Source organism: Cheilinus undulatus, linkage group 6 (assembly GCF_018320785.1).
Source record: "Cheilinus undulatus linkage group 6, ASM1832078v1, whole genome shotgun sequence".
In the NCBI taxonomy this organism is placed as follows: domain Eukaryota; kingdom Metazoa; phylum Chordata; class Actinopteri; order Labriformes; family Labridae; genus Cheilinus; species Cheilinus undulatus.
In genome coordinates this window covers 45,181,901-45,199,805 of record NC_054870.1, presented here as the reverse complement: position 1 = coordinate 45,199,805, position 17,905 = coordinate 45,181,901, and the positions used below count along the sequence as shown (strand labels likewise).

Sequence of the window (17,905 nt, the reverse complement as noted above, 5' to 3'; positions counted from 1 at the left end):
TTTATATGTGTTCCTGTGCTCCTCTCTTTCATCCGTTATGTTTGAGAGCAGCAACCATCATCACCCCAGTGTAGAGGTCTGCTCAAGGTCTGCAGCCAGATACTTCTCCAAAAACTGGGCAAGGTTGCACAAAGAAGTGGTAAAATAGGGCAAAAAGTTGCAAAAAACAATGCAAAATTGATTAAAAAAGAGGCAAAATGGTCAAAATCAGCAAAAAAGTGTCATCAATAGTCAAAACTGGGAACACAGTGAAAAAAAAGTGGCAAAAATGGACAAAAAATGGGCAAAAGTGTGGCAACAATGGATGAAAAGCAGCAAAAATGGGTTAAAAGTTTCAAAAAATGGAGAAAAAAGTGGCAAATAAAGCTTAAGTGGGCAAAAAATTGCAAAATTGTATAAATGGGCAAAAAATTGTAATATAAATAAATAAATGAAAGTGTCAGAAATGGGTGAAAAACACAACAAAGGGATAAAACTGGAAAATTGTTCTTTTAAAAGTGTTTCAAATTGGGTGAAAAGTCACACAATTGGGTGAAAATGAGCAAAAAGTGGGAAAAAATGGCAAATAGGGAGAAAAAGGCAAAAAACAGCATAAATGGGTTAAAAGTGGCAAAAAGATGTGTCAATAATGGAGGGTAAAAGTGTTTTAAAGTACTGCAAATTGATAATATCAATGTCAGAACCCTATAGTTGACACTAGTCAGCCCTAACATGATGCAAAAACCAATTTAGATCCACCACACGTGCATGACATCATCAATAAATCGCAACTGGGGAGGACCCATGCTCTCAGGTTTTCAGTGGCCCAGCCAATTCTGTGGGCAGGCCTGGATATTGGCAATATATCACCAAAGTTAATTACAGATTAAACAAAAAAACAAAAAAAAAATTATATTTCTTTAGTAAAGAGTCAGTTTCACCTTATGTTTTAGTCAATATGTTGATAAAAAGGCAGATTTTCTTGCAGCACATTCCACCTCACATTTAGGACGGCTCATCGGATGCCTTAGAGGGATGCCTCTGGCCAGCACTGGAGTAAGATCGAAAAAATTTCAATACTTTGGTCAATAATTCACCTTGTGAACAGGTATACACCAGGTTATTACGGTGCTGAGTCATGGAGCTAAAACATCGGGTCCTCATCCCACCTCTCTGACTCCAGACTATTTACCTTCTAAAGCAAACTCAAGGTCAGGGAGACTTTTATTTCTGAGTTCCTGAACTCCTTATAGCACAGCAAACTTAAAATAATATAGATTGATGAAGCGCACCAGACTGTTGTCATGGTAACTGATCTGCAGCTGCACGCGCTCCTCGTGCTGTCAAACATCTCTCTGATAAAGTGGTGAAACGGCTCAGAGACACCATCATCTGCCTGCATTCACGTTTTGATGTGATCCATAATGACCGGAGCTGTCTGTGCGGGAAAGTGAAGCCTGCTGAAATTTTGGGAGTGATTTTTAATTAAAACTGATTTTTCCCAGAGGGTGGAGAACAAGTTTGAAGAGCAAGGACAAAAGTTTGAATCCCCAGGTTGGCTGGCTGATCAAAACGTTTGAGTGGCACTCCTGCTTCTCTTAACAGCCACCATAAAGGTGTCCTTGAGCAACACACTCAACTCACAACTGGCAGGATGAAAAAGGAAAAATAACTGCTTTAGTGTGGTTTTTTTTTGCATGAACGAATAATGTCACTTCTTGAATGCAGCAACTGCATTTTTTACTTATAAAAGAAGACAAAACCACCTAAATGTTGTGAGTTGAATGGATTTTACAATTTATGGGGTACATTTGAAACAGTTCCAGCCTCTAGCATTGTTGCAGATTCTTTTGAAGACTTTGTGAAGCCTCAGGCAGAGAACTTCAGGGCCCAGTTTAGACTATTAGGTGATTCAGCTTTTCCTGTCAAAGAACTTTTGGGCTTGGATTGATACCTATTTTTCTCCTTAAGTGCCTTGATTTGGCCCAAGCATCTCCCTTTTTTTGCAGTCATATCCTTTCCTCTGCATTTTCATCTTGTCAGGTTGTCGGTTCTACCATTTATTCATCATTTCATTCTTCAACACTTTTTTTTACAAGTCATACATTTATTATGTTTTCAGAATATTCTAAAGCAGTACTGAGTCATTTAATATGCCAGATTTATCAACTGACAATGTTTGATGGGAGCAGACCTTTAGACTCTGTAGATCTCTTCAGCTCTTTTGAACTTTTTCAACTACAGTGCTGTGAAAGAGTGTTTCCCCACTGTCTGATTTCCTATATTTTGATTACTTCTCATACTAACATGTTTCAGATCATTAGTGTTAGGAGAACAACACCATCCAAAACCTACCTTGCCCTTGTTAAATCACCCAAGGTTAACACCATTTTTTGGAAAGTTGGGTTCAATTTCAGTGGCCACACCCAGACCTGATCACTGCCAGACCTGACGAATCAAGAAATCCCTGAAAAAGATCTGAAAAAGTAGTAGTAGTAGTCTCTCGCTTACATGTTGGCTCACCTTTTTCTTCATTGCTGACTCATTCGTCCCATGTAAAGAAGACATGCTGAACGGCTTGCCGCCTTGCTGGCTGCTCGTAATGATCCAATGCAAAAGCAGAAATCCCAAGACTGCGTAAATTTAGTGTTTTTTCATTATGTGTAAAAAAAAAAAGACAGACGGAAGGAGATGGACTTCAGGTTTCGTCTTCTTCTACGTCTCCTTTTCTTCTTAGCCACTCTTCGTTTTAACGACAGCGCCAGAAATGTACTGTTTGGTTAGTTTGACCAAGGGTAATGTGAATGCAACCAAACCATAGGAAAGCGCAACGATGTTGCAATTTCAGTTCCAAAACAAACCGAGTCCCCCAGACTATCAGGTGTGAAAATGACCTCAGTGGAAGTCATACGCCCAGCTGTGATCAGTTGATGGCCAGCTGATTCCAATTATTGCCTATAGACTTTTTCAGTTGTGAAAGCCATTAAGAACAAATGGAGAAAACCCAGAACAGTGGTGAGCCTTCCCAGGAGTGGCTGACCCACCAAAAGCAGATCAGCATCAATGGGACAGTTCCAAGGCCAAAACCACTGCTGAACAAAAAGAACACAGAGACTCGTCTCACATTTGCAAAAAAAAACCCACCAAAACATCTTGATATTAAAACTTGTATGATGATCTGGAACATTTAAGTGTGACAAATACTCAAAAAATTAAGAAAAGAGGAAGAGGGAAAAAACTTCTCCACAGCACTGTATATTCTCATTTTTTTGTCCCGCTGCTTTGTTGCTTTTATCCTAAACACTCGCCCCAAACTCAAAGTATACTGCTTTCTTGACCTAAACAGCAAGTTTAAGAACTGTTTGAGGATTCTAGTGGAGCATTTAGCTGTTAAAATATGAAGAAGTCACCTGGGAGTGGTTGGAAACCAAACCTGAGCTGAAATTAGATTAAATATTCAACACCTGACCTCAAATAAATACTGCTGTTGCTCAATATCTGCAACATGTTCGACTGGGGAATTGTTTATCACCAAGTGTACCTAGTCAAATTTATAAGGTGATAATATCTGTAATTAAATACTGTGTTTACACGCTTCTACAGCTGAATACAAGTGTCCTAAAATCAACTTGGCTCAGTTTTTAGTGTGGCATTAATTACATTTCTAATTAAACTGAGAGACCTTGAAAGTTTGCTCAACTTTTTCAAGACATTAATCCTCCTGAGAATAAATGGTCATCATTTTATCGATGTGAAATGAGAGTTGTGCTTAACTTGAAGTTTGTCCGTGACAAGGTGACACCTGCAACATTCCCTTCACAAAAGTCTCCCATAGAGGGAAGTGTGAGTGTTTATTTACATTAAAAAAGTCATTCTGTACCCCTTGCTGCTACCCCCAGCTTTACTTTATTGTCCTTTTTCGTACGTAGGTTGTGTCAGTGGTGTAGCGCAGCGTATTTGTGGATAAACAGAGTGTACCCACGTGTTTTCAGTCTCCATAGAGCAAACCCACTTCTCAATCCTCTGTCCGAGGATGGTAAAGGCAACAAAAAGTAATCTGAGAACACCAGTGTATTACTTTGTAAGGCATTACCCCCAGCACTGCTGATGAATATGGAATAGTTCACTCAAAATGCATCATCATGTAGTTATATCAGCCTTTAATCAGTAGGCAAATGGTGACAAGAAAATCTGTTCTTCTTGTCTGTTAATTTTTTAATGATCCTTTTTTCCCAGTGCAGCAGAAGTTAAGAGACAATGTTCAAGATGGTCTTAGCATGTCTATGTAACACATCTTTCACTGGATGGCTTTAAAAAAACGTTGAGGATGAATTAAGCGTCAATTCTGTGGGCAATGAAATTCATGACTCCTCTTTTGTGGACCATACAGTGAGCTCACTGCAATATAGAAAAAAATCTTTTGGGACACTTAATAACTGACCTTCTCTTTGCTGTGGTATAGTTTGTTGTGCATTTTTTGTGAATGAAAAGCTTAGAAAGCTTCAAAAGTCAGAATTAGATGTCTGGAAGGTATATAGTAAAGTGTAAAACAGCATATTCCACAGCAATGTCTCATTTGCATTGGGCTAAAGGCTAGCAAACACTGGTGCTACAGTTTAAAACATGACCCTGCGACTGAACTGGATGTGGTGTTAAAAACAGAGTACCTCTTTGCATCTTTTGTAGTCTCATGTGCATATTTTGACATTTCAATGAAAAACTAAACAAAAGGGTGTTAGTGTAGACAGCTATGTAAGCATCAAGGCTTTTATGTGTTAAAACACTGTGGAGAAATGCCTCTATCAGTATGGTCCTTTCAAGTTTCTTTGTAAGTGAGCTTCCTCGAGGTGACTCAGCTCATTTGACAGAGTCGCTGACTTTTATTTTAAGGATGTTAATTCTTTTTTGTTACTTTCAGTCACTTTTATGGCTTCCAAACAGGGTTGGAAATTTACTTTTTTGCCTACCTGCCACTGTGGCTGATGGATTAAAAAATCTACCAGCCCCTTTAAAATGAAAACTGGGTACATTTCCAGTTCAAAAAACATGAATATTGCCATGATGTCCTATACAGCGAGGACAATTATTATCAATTAACCAGTAATAGAAATACTGTGTCATGATTCAAATTAAGTAGGGTACAGTTTCTCTGCAGAATTGTGCAAGTTTTTGGTTAAAATGAGCCACAAAGCAATGTTGGCTAAAACATACGCACTATCAAAAGAAAGTAAGGATTTTATTTTTTACCCAGAAAGCTTCTGTGTTTTTGTCACTATTTTGCAAAAGAGGCTTTGGCTACGGGTTACGTGCTCCTGCATTACAAAATGGCGACGAAAACACAGAGGCTTTCTGGGTGTAAAAAAAAATGCTTCAAAAATTTTGATAGTGGATATGTTTGAGCCTAGATCTTTTTGTGGCCCATTTTTTACCAAATACTCGCTAAATTCAGCAAAGAAACTGTACCCATCTGTTACTCTGAATAACCTAGCTTCCTTGCCAGGACAACCAGCGAGTCCTTCTTAAAGGGGCAACGCTCACTGAAATCAAGGGAGGCTAATGCAATTACTTCTGCTACGTAGCTCATAAGACTCAACTTCAAAAATACTGAAATATCCCTTTAACAGCTGTTTGGAAGGATGTTTCAGTGTTACGTTCACACAAAAATAGATGGTAGAAAGATGTAAGTCTGTTATTAAAAACTAGACTACTTCATTACTAATAACTAAAGATGAATATGGCTGGGCTAAAGGAAGGATGAAAACAGAGCCAGAGCCAAAGTATCAGCCATAAGTAAAATGAAATGTCAATACAGAAAAATTCCCCAAATGTGAAATATTGGCCCAGATGTTGAACAGACTGATAAAATGTCATAACCTGACACCAGATAGACTTTTTCTTATATTCATTGTATGAGATATTTCTCATTCATTTGTATGGGAGGTAAACATTCTTTCAGTCTGTCACATTTATTATGGGCCAATCAGAGCAACAAGACAAAAACACATAGTCAGGCATTTGCAGCTCCAGTAGTAGCCTGAGCTTGACAGATAGGTGCTGCCATAGTTTATGAACAGTGGAGCTTGTACGTGGATAAACCTCATGCCAATGCCAGTCAAGAGAAGTGCACAAACATCTCTTCCCTGCTTTTGTTTTGATGAAGAAATGCTGATAAAACTGCCACTGTACTATAGCTACATACTACACCGACGGCAACCGTTGCTACCCTCTCCCAGTACAACTAAACCCTGCCTGTAGCTAGTGCCTCATTCTCCTGAAATGACGCTGATTGGTTAGATCCATTTTCAGACCTGGCACAACAGTTTCAGACTGCAGCTCTGGAAGATGGATCTGCCCAATGATAGACATGGGATCTGGCCAATCCATCTGCTTTGCAAGGTTACATTTGTCAACAACTTGTCATTTTATCTTCCCACTAAGCAAGAGAAAAGTTCCATTAGTGGTTTCAATAAGGACTTCAGTCGATAAGGAGTATGGATAATGGTATCAGTGTCACTAAGGATTGATGATCTTCATCCCTAATTGTGACAGTACATTTATTTTTGAAACAGACACAGAACACCAGAATTGACAGATGTATTCTTTTTTAAATATTGACATTCAGTAGTATAAATCTGACATTATGTGCTGCATACATTTTTAAACAGTGACAGCAAACCCAAGCTTCATCTGCCTTTTAGACGGCTTCAAACAGCACTGAAACAACCTCCTGACAGACGCTGAGCTCTGAAATATAAACGTGATCCTTTTCATGGAGCTCACACTATCGTGCTATCATTAATTTTTCTAATTAAACAACAGGTTTCCATGGTGGTTCCCTTCAACAGTACAGATAAAATGTTTGAAATAAATAAAAAACACATTTGTCTCAAGTGTAAAAAAATTAACCGAGCTGTAGTACAAACATATAACTTCAGTCCTTCAGGACAGACTTAAAAGTTTAAAGAATGAAGATGAAAAAAGAAAAATAATTCAGCTAGGGATGATCCAATTAAAACTCTAAAAAATTCTTCACCTTGAAGGGGGGCTATTATGATATATTCAGACATTCTGCTGATATATACAGCTATATAAGCAGTGTATTTCAGCAAAAATGTACATGGAGTGCTGTGAAAAGTATTTGTCTCCTTTCTGATTTCTTTCTTTTTTTGCATATTTTTCACAATTAAATGTTTTAGATAATCAAATAAATTTAAATGTTAGACAAAGACAACCAGAGTAAATACAACATACAGAGGGTTTTATTTATTATGGGGATAAAAGCATCCAAACTTACCTCACCCTAGGTAAAAAAAAGTTATTATCCCCTAAACCTAATAATTGGCTACAACAACAGCAAGCAAGTCTTTATAACTGGTCATGAGTATTACACACTCCTGTGGAGGAATTTTGGCACACTAATCTTTGCAAAATGGTGTCAATTCAGCCACACTGGAGGGTTTTCAAGCATGAACAGCCTGTTTAAGGTCACACCATAGCAGCTCAATCAGATTTGAGTCCAGACTAGGTCGGTCCTCTTGTATAACCCAAGTGTGCTTGAGCTTGAGGTCACAAACTGATAACCGGACTATAGACTGTAGAAAGAATTGGACAGTGTCAGTCGTCTGCTTACAATAGGCGGACTCAGATGGCTCTTGAAGCCAATCCTTGAGGCTTCCATATTGAAATCGCAGTCTCAACTGAACTTTGGATCAACCTAAGAGCCCGCCCACTAAGCACGACTTCCTGTCAGCCTGCTAGCTAGCATTCCGGTTGACAGAAACGGGGCCTCTGCCTTCTGAGCTATCTGTCAATCAAATGAGATGCGCCAATCAGCTTTCATCCTAAATATAATCCAAACAATCGTGGTACAAAAAAATTCACCCCTCGTACAGTGGGAGCACAATAAGCCATGAGCTAATGAGACCCGTTTGGTGTTTTGAACCAGGCTGTAAACCAGTTTATTTCTAGTGTCAAAACCGGCTGTTTAACAGGTGTCCAGACGGAACTTCTGGTGTTCCTGCAGCCAGCATCAAGTGGACACTCACGGCATTGCAATTTTTTGCACCTCCACGTTTCCTTCATTTTTCAGGACCGGAGGTTGCTGCTTGAACCGGACATTCGCCTTCAGGATTTTCTGCTAGAGAGCAGAATTCATATTTCCATCACTTATAGCAAGTCATCCTGATCCTGAAGCAGCAAAGCAGCCCCAGACCATCACACTACCACCATCATGTTTGACTGTTGGTATGATGTACTTTTCATGAAGTGCTTTGTTATTTGTATGCCAGATGTAACAGGACACACGCCATCCAAAAAGTTCAACTTTTCGCTCATCAGTCCAGAGAATACTTTCCCAAAAGTCTTGGGGATCATCAAGGTGTTTTTTTTGGCAAATATGACCCATTTTGTCCTTTTGTGTCAGCAGTGGTTTTGGCCTTGGAACTGTTCTATGGGTGCCATTTTTTGTCCAGTCTCTTTCTTATTGTTGAATCATGAACACTGACCTTACCTGGGTCAAGTGAGACCTGCAGGTCTTTAGATGTTCTGGATTCTTTTGTGACCTCCTGGATGATTCGTCAGTGCAGTATTGGAGTAATTTTGGTAGGCTGGCCACTCCTGGGAAGGTTCACCACTGTTTCAAGTCTTCTCTGTTTGTGGATAATGGCTCTCACCATGGTTTGCGTCCCTTTTCAGACTGATGTTAGTGACTTTGTTTCTCATCTGTTTTTGAATTTCTTTAGATCGTAGCATGATGTGTTGCTTTTTGAAATCTTTTAGCCTACTTCACTTTGTCAGATGGGTTCTAGTTAAGGATTTCTTGATTCAACAGGTCTGGCAGTAATCAGGCCTGGGTGTGGCTGGTGAAACTGAAATCATCTTTCCAAAAAGAGTGATGAATTAAAGTTAATTCATGATTTAAGCTTTTATCTGCCAATGCTGATGTTTTGCATCACGTAATATCCTTCATCCCTACTTTAAATGCATACTGTTTTTACACTTTGGTTTGGTTTCCTTGTTTTTTGTGGCTGCCTTTCTATCGTACACCAAGTAAAGTCTGCTTTAACATCATAATAATACATTTTATTTATGAATAGCTTTGCAGGTGCCGAAACACACCTTACAGCACATTCACAGATGAAAAGCTTGTTTGAAAAGATGAGTCTTGAACAGTGATTTGAATGTGGCTAGGTCGGCGCAGCCTTGAACATGTGTGGTGATAAAGCAGCTGTGGAGCAGGCTGTTTCTCCCGGGTTGGTGCTCTGTTCTGAGAGGAGGATTGTGTTGGAAGAAGAGGGTAAGGGAAGGATTGGCGGAGGTCAGTGAGGCAGGAGGGGGCCTGGTGGTAGAGGGTTTTGTGAGTGAGAAGCAGGATTTTGAACTGGTTGTACTACAGGGCATGTAGCCACTGGAGATTTGTGTTTTTATACATCTCTCTTTTTTTTTTGTCCCAAAGAAGCTCAGATTAGTTTGGCACAGCAGGACCTGGATCATTTACTGACCATCAGAAGGATTTGAACTCTTGGTCCCATCTGGATCAGAACATGCTTGTCCATTTAAACATTTCCAGGAGCTGTTTTGGAGCAGAGCCCACCAAAGATTCTTCACAACAACTAAAATTTCTATCCATCAGGCATTCAGTAACAGTAACCCTGCAGCCAGTATCTGTGCCTGAGCTTTATCTGATCTGTTATTCTTGTAGTTGTCAGGCGAGCAGAATTTATGCTCTGTGAGTTGAATCGGAAAGTGAGTTAAAGGTCACATATCATTCATGGATGTTTTTTTGTGTTTCACAAGTATCTTCCTGCTGACGAGTGATTGCTCAAGTGTCTCCTTGTCTTTGAAAAGAATCATTAATGTTTCTGCTGGTTGTAGACTGCCTGTCCAAGAGATGCTTCTGATGAAAGCAGGAAAACTGACAGAGTTTTGTGTGACACATCAGATGCTCTTCTTTCTCTGAAATAACTTTTAGCACAAGTATTTCTTATGACTAATAGCATATTTTAAACAAGAAATCAGCATGGATTTAAGGCAGGGTGTCTCTTCATTAGTTATTCTGTCAGATACAGTGTTTCACCAACTCTATATGGACAAAAGTATTCAACCACACCTGTTAAATATTGAATTTAGGTGTTTCAGTCAGATTCGCTGACACAGTTATATAAAATAAAGCACCCAGCCATGCAGTTGCCATTTTCTAACATTTGTGATACAAAATGGCTCGTTCTGAAGTTCTCAGTGACTTCAATCAGATTTTATTATGATGGATGCCACCTTTGCAATAAGATGTTTAGTAGTATGACTGCATGTCCATTTTGCAATAAAATGGTAAAATGTTTGCCAAGAGTGTTCCTGACTGAAATACTATTTTTGCAGGTATGCAGCAGCAAACTCACATCAATCAATCAAAACACCGAAGAAGGCATGTGAATAAAAAGGCCGTCTTGGTACATTAAGCCTAAATATTTCAGAGAAATATCTTTAAAAGTTTGCTAATTGGGCATGGGATGAGAAAATTACATTAAACCTGAGTTATTTTTATGCTCTTTATTGGACTGTGGCGGGCTTGCACCGAAATTTTTATTTGATTTGGTAGGTGTCAGATGTGACCAGTGCCACGCTGGTGCCAGATTTTGGTACTCATCTCTATTTCCAGCTATTACAAATGCTTGCTTGCAGTTGGTGTTGAGGTTTCATCCAAACCAGACATAAATCACCTGTATATCAACAAGCTTAAACCGTTGCTATTGCAGTTCATAAATAATAATTTCTTCTAAGGATGAAAGAGCTGAAATTATTAATGACTGGCACATGAGCTATTGTTTTTAGTTTTCTTTTATATCAAGGTCTCTTTATTGTTAATTTTTGCAATATAAAAAAATATTACAAGGTATCACGCATTGTTTGACAGGATTTAGACCAAAGAAAAACAAGATAGGAAACGAAAAAAGGTGTTCAAAATACAGAACGACCCCCACCCATAAACCCACCTACTAGACAACATACTATTCAAGTGTCAGTCATCCCACACTATCAGCGCAGAAACAGAAAGACATCATGGGATTACATTATCTACTCCCATTTCCTCAACAATTACTAAGAAAGGCTTCCAGGTTTCATAAAATCTCAAGGTGGAGCCTTGAAGAGAATATCTTATCTTCTCCAGCTTGACATATTGCATAATCTCTTTAATCCAATGAGAATGTTTAGGAGGTAGAGGAGCTTTCCAACTAAATAATATAAGGTGCCTGGCCAACAAAGTGCAGAAGGCCAGCATGTTACACCTGTTCTTATTCAGATGCATAGCCTGTGTCGTTATACCAAGTAAAGCAGTAAGGGGAGAAGGATCTATTGGCACCTCTAATATTTTGGAAAGAGTTTTAAAAATAGACTCCCAAAAGTTGTACAACCCAGGACAAGCCCAAAACATATGTAATAAGCTCGCGTTTACACCTGTCACAAGTAGGGTCTAGGTCTGGCCTAATTTTGGGCAGTCTAACCTTCGACCAGTGAAGCCTGTGGACTATTTTATATTGCACAACAATATGTCTTTGACAGACAGATGATGTGTAAATTCTTCGTATAATTCTCGACCAAGTTTCATCTGAAATTTTTTCATTTAAGTCCTCTTCCCATTTGGCTTTAAGTTGAGTTTGAATCGTTGAGTTATGCTGGTTAAGTAGATTATAAATCCTACCTATAATCTAATTCAGGTCTGCTCTGATCTTGAAAATGGAATCTAACAAGGGTGCTGGAGAATATATGGGAAAGCAATCGGTTTGTGAGGTGATAAAGCTCCGCACTTGTAAATATCTATAGAAATGAGATCTAGGGATATCAAATTTGCTTACTAGTTGCTCAAAGGATGCAAAGGAATCATTTATATAGAGATCCTGTAGAGATAATATTCCTCTGTCAAGCCAGATGTCAAAGGCTCTGTCTGACATTGACGGAGTAAACATGTGATTCTTAACTACTGGAGCAAAAAGAGGTATACTGTGGAGTGCAAATGCTTTCCGAAATTGGTTTCAAATTTTCACTGACTGTATCACAATGGGGTTGGCAGTAAAATTGGAGGTTTAACCAATGGCAGATCAGCACATAATACAGCTGGCAGAGAGGTGCATTTACAGGATGTATTCTCTATGGTTAGCCATTTAGGAGAATTTAAGGTGTTTAAATCTCTCATCCAGTACATGAGAGTTCTTATGTTTGCTGCCCAATAATAATAAAGGAGATTAGGTAATGCCAGACCACCATGAAGTCTGCAGTATACATCTCCGTATGTTTAGTTGTCTTTTGGATTTATTTTCTTTCTGTATATCCTGTAGTTTTCATACCTGTAATATCCATTAAGAGACCCAGTAACATGTATGGATGGTCATTAAGACACTGCTAACAAACTAGAGCTTATAAGCCAAAGACTGTGGTTTGTCTTGATTCTTCTATGGTCACAAATCCTTCACTTGTCTTCCTTTTTTTATTTCACAGGAAGAAGAATTAAGGAAAAGCGGGGAGGCCAAATACGCCCATCTGAGTAATGATCTTCATGTTTTAATTGAAGTCTTCGCTCCACCTGGAGAGGCCTATTCCCGTATGAGTCACGCCTTGGAGGAGATTAAAAAATTCCTTGTTCCAGTGAGTTAAATACTTCATCTTATTTTTAACTCCTAATTTTTATCCCTGTGTCATCATCATGAACATCAGTCATCATTGCAGACTTGCTAATTTCTCCAGAAGGCTGATAAACACAAAGCAAACAGAATGGGAGTTTGGAGAAAGCAGCTCTGCAGAGTATCCAAGGCCTGCTTAAATTAGAATAAGATATAAATGTGAAGTTTTTCTCTGCATTACAGCCACTTCCCTACACTACATCATGCCCTTACTTACAAAGGAAAAATAATGTATTCAGCAATTAAAGTGCAGTATGGAGCTACTTGCAAGACTCTAGCAACTTATAGCCTGGAGAACTGAGCAATAATTAATGTGCATGTTGTGTACTCTGGCTGAGTCTAAGCTGTAAATATTAATCAAGCTTTGCAAATGTGACAAGCCTAATAGAGGAGTTGTGCAGCATGAGTCTACTTTATAGAGTTCATGCTTCATCCTATACCCAGCCAATGTTCTTACAAGCATGTCTGCTCCCTGGGCCAGGAGGATGATGATACTGCAACAGTGCCAAGCTGTTCGCAGGCTTCCAAATGCAAATTACTTAACACAGTGTGCCAAAACATAAGAGCAGGCATACAGGGTTATTAATCTGTTCCTGATGTGTTGTCTCTGAGGAAAAATGCTACGGAATCACTTAAAGGAATACTTCACTTTTTAAAGTGTATATGTTTCCTGTCTGGAGTGTTTTGTTTGTTGCCTACAGTCCATGAAGTCAGCTCTGCCCCTGGAGGAGGGCGCCGATGTACTGACACTGAAGCTAAACTACATGTGGACTGAGTCTAAAACATAAGACCACCCCCCAAATTACACATCACTTTAAAGCCATGATTATTTTTGTACATCACGTTTACACCATAGAAATCACAGTCAGTTCACGCAGCTCTGTACTTCTGCAGAGGCCTGCATTTTTAGCCTTAAGGCAGGGGTGTCAAACTCAATCACAGCAGGGGCCGGATTCTGGAGTCAGGACTAACCTGAGGGCCTAACAGGGTCACCTTTTTAACCATAAAATGTCAACCTTGTTTCACTGGTAATGAAAATATATTTTTTAAATTTTACCACTGATTATAAATGATTTTGACATTTAAAGGCTCACAATCTGAGAAAAGTAAATTTATTATTCTGAAAGGTCAAAAGATGAAATTGAAATTGAAAAATAATGTTTTTTTTTTATGGCAGATATATTAGAAAGAAAGTCAAAATCATGAGTTTAAAATGTCAAATATGAAATAAAATTTGTAATCATGAAATTAAAATTCAAAATATGATTCAAAATTTTAAATTGTGAGTCTAAAAGGTCAACCTATGGGATTAGGAAGTCAAAGTCTGGAGTTGAAAACATGAGGTAAAATACAAAATAATTGGTTACAAAGGTCAAAATATGATTTAAAAATTAGAATTAAGAATCTTAAAGCTCAAAATAGTATATGAGAAGTCAAAATTAGGAGTTTAAATGCTCAAAGTATGAAATTAAAAGTCAAAATCCTAAGTTTGAGTCTTAATTGTGAGATGCTGAATTGAAAATGTGAAAATAAAACACAAATTCATTTCTTTTCCCACATTCCTGACTTCTTATCCAAATATTTTACTCCTCACTTTTTTAGATTTTGTGACTTAACAAGGATTTCTTAAATCATCAAGGATACTTTCACATTTTTATACTTGAGGAAATCTGCAGACCTCATACTAATGGGCCCGTTATAACAGAATTATGAGATAAAAACAGAAAAACATTCTCTAGAGTCAACTACTCTTCATCTTGATATTATTGCAGTAAAATCAACTACTGCTCACTGTTTTTCAGCTCTAATTCCAGCATAATATGCTTGATTTCAGTCTCCATAGTTTCCTGCACACTAGCTGAGAACCTTGTAGAACCTGAAAATGACAATATAAGTAGCACAGAAATTGCACTGCTGACTGTTGTTTAAGTGGATCATTGCAGAGACACCTTGGTATTCTGCAGGTCTTAATATCATCACATTATGCTTTGCTTAACTGTTCAAATATACAATGTTTGCAGGCTAGTGACATAGATGGTGCATGAGTGTGAGGTAGGTGGCAGGAAGCGGAGAACAACCAGTGGGAATGGAGGAACCTGCAATTGTCATCATAGGACAACTACATACATATGTATGATCCCTGTACTGCAAAAAGAGATTTTTCCCACAGAAACTGATTTTCTTGGCATGGAGGCGATCAATAGCACAAATGACTTAGTCTGGAATACCTTCTGTGATTGAGGCAGATGTCTAGTAAAGAGTCTTTAATATTCTTGCATAAGCTAAGAGCCCATCTGTGCAACTTTAACAGCTTTTCATTCTCTTTTTCATCATAAACATGGAAAGGGTGATCTTCTGAACTGTTAAACAAATGGCAAATGCCTCTTGGAGCAAGCAACCAAGTCATGTTTGATTCATGAATAAGCCAGTGATACGAGTCGGCTCTTTTATAAGAACAACAGGAACTGGCTCTCGTTTGAGAGCAACTTTCTTTACTTTTTAAACATTTGAAAAGCCAAACAAGTACAAAATTAAGAGCTGTTTCAGAGCCAAAAGACCAGCTCTTGTTACTCAGTTGAGTCAAGTGATCCAGATCTCTAAATAGCTGGAACGCTCATTCCCTGGGGGACCAACATTGACAGTAAAAACACAAGCAAGATCAGGGTTTACAGAGCCAAACTGCAATAGACTGTACCGAACCAAACCGTACATCGTAACAGTATCCTATAGTTTTGTAATCATATCAAAATCGTATCGTATTTTTTTGTTTTTTGTTATATTATATTGTATTGAATTATATCGTAATCGTATGTTATTGTATTGTGTTGTTTTGTATTGTATCGTATTGTCTGGTAATTGTATGGTAGGGGCGTAACAGTTAACAGAGGTCACAGTTCGGTTTGTACCTTGGTTTTGGGGTCACTGTTCAGTACGGGTTCTGTTCATCTGTAAGAAAAAAAAAGTCCCAGATTGATAATTCTAGATGTCTCTCGCCTTGAATTATTAGTTTTTCCTTTTGCTACCATTAGTGCAGCTAATACTATTGACATGTTGGAAAAATATACATTTGAACCAGTCAATCCTTTGTTCCATCTAGTGTTATTTAGAACTATCAGTGATAGCTGGTAAAGCCTGTGGTATATTAAACAAAACAAAAATAAAAGATACACACAAAATAAAATGCTAATTAAAATAGGTGCATTTTAGAGCAATATATCATGTTTTTGATTTATGAAGTGAGCTGGCATACCATAAAAAGCCGGAGATGCGAAGAAGGTAAAAAGGCCAGCAGGTCTTGGTACTCAGTGGCAGGAGCCTGAAGTGGACTTTTTACCTCTGCCAAGGAGGTCATGTGATTGGCAGGGTTTGTTAGTTAGTTAGTTTGTTAGCTACATAACTCAAAAAGTTAGGAACGGATTTTGATGAAATTTTCAGTAAATGTCAGAAATGGCATAAAGAAGAACTGGTTAGATTTTGGGAGTGATCTAGGTCACCGTCTGGATCCAGGAATTTTTTTAAAGGATTCTGTACTATTGGGAGATAGGGCTAATGGCGGAGGTCTGCGCTCTCCGAGTGCTTTTCTAGTCTTTCTTCGTGTTTTAATATGCTGGCTACTTCCTCGTCTTCATGGGTGGTTTTATATTTGTAATCTTTTTTCCCCATTATATAATTCGGACGTATTCATTGTGTGATGACATGCACCAAACCATGACGGTTCAGGACGAATACAAAAGACATTTTACCCCAATGGGGAACTGGACTTGATTGAGGTCCAGAATGAATGAGCACCTACATGACCATTGTATTGCATTGTATTATATTATATCCTATCCTATTGTGTTGTATTATATCAGGACTCACCCTGCAGTTTAACACCCCCAGTCAACTGCATCTCAATTTTTAACTAAAGGGGCAAACTAGATTTTGCTACTCTAGTTTTTGTCTTATTTGTCTTATTTAGAAGACAGAGATAGTCATACAGCCCTTTCAATCTAGTGTCGTTATTTTATCAAATACATTGCAAAGTTTTCCACACTAGCTCAAACATATTGCAGTTTCTTTTCTCTCCATAAAGTCTGTCAGGAATCTCAGGAATGCAAATAAGTTCATAAAAGTCAGAATCCTTTTAATAAAGAAACTTGCTTGACATTGACTAATGCTATATTTAAAAAGGATTTACTGATCCCACAAATTTAAAGTGGTATTTGAATAGTCGTCTCTTATATAACAATTAATATTGGACCTTTGCCCTGTATTGTTTTATCTTGGCATATTGTGGAAGGTGATCCAGACTGGAGCAGGTGAGAGTTTCTTTATAGAAGGAGTAAAATGGTTAAAAATGATGAAAAGATCCAGACACTCCTGCATACCTGTGTCATTCCTACATTGCCAGTTGCACATACAAAGACTAAATCTATACGACTTCTTCTCAATCTTCTTGAACAATGTCACTGTGATTCAGCATCACACTTATGCCTCTTTGCCCTCTACTCTATGTGATTCCCATCCGGCATGTTCAAGTAATAAGACAGACAGTTAACTGTAGAGTTGTGAATCTTTTATAATCTTAATATTCAGTTTGATTTGAGTTTTGATTCTGATGGCCATGATTCAACTTGACACAAATTTCATTCAAACCAATTCCCACCTTACAAAGAGGAGCCTATATGAGGATCTACTCCACTCTGCTGTGAATTAAGCTTCATTAGATTTAACTCAAACATTGTTTTTGCCCTAGGGTATTAATAAAGCTGTTTGAATTGAATTGGACTAAATTGAATACACATTAATATTTGATATTAAAGGACTTCATAAAATGTGTTCAAGATAATGATGTCTTTGTATCAAACATTTTACCAGTTGACTGCAATCATGTTAATACACAGAGGCATGCATAAAACAGAAATTAAAAAATATATATTCATAAATTGTAAATTACTTTATTAAATGAATGCAGTGTGCTGGCTTTATCCAGCTCTCTAAAAGCCTTGCAAAGCAGATGGATTGGCCAGATTCCATGTCAGTCATCATGCAGATCCATGTTGTAAAGCTCCAGTATGAAATGACTGTGCCAGGTCTGAGAACGGATCTGACTAATCAGCATCAGTTAGATCTGGACAGCGTTTCATTACTGAAAGAGCAGCAAAGATCCACACTGACAGCCTTTCCTGGCAGAGAATATATATTTGCACTCCTCCCAAGTCCTGACAGGCCTTGGCATGAGTTTAATCAACCTACTAGTTCCATCGTTTGAG

At 38.2% G+C, this 17,905-nt stretch overlaps 1 protein-coding gene across 1 annotated transcript in view; it reads left to right on the top strand.

Annotated features, from left to right (window-relative positions):
* Positions 1–17,905, top strand: part of khdrbs2 (KH domain containing, RNA binding, signal transduction associated 2) — a 194,470-nt gene that overhangs the window by 85,223 nt on the left and 91,342 nt on the right. The window contains exon 4 of the mRNA XM_041789997.1: positions 12,469–12,615. Coding sequence (XP_041645931.1) covers positions 12,469–12,615 — 147 coding nt within the window. The remainder of the gene's footprint in view (positions 1–12,468; positions 12,616–17,905) is intronic.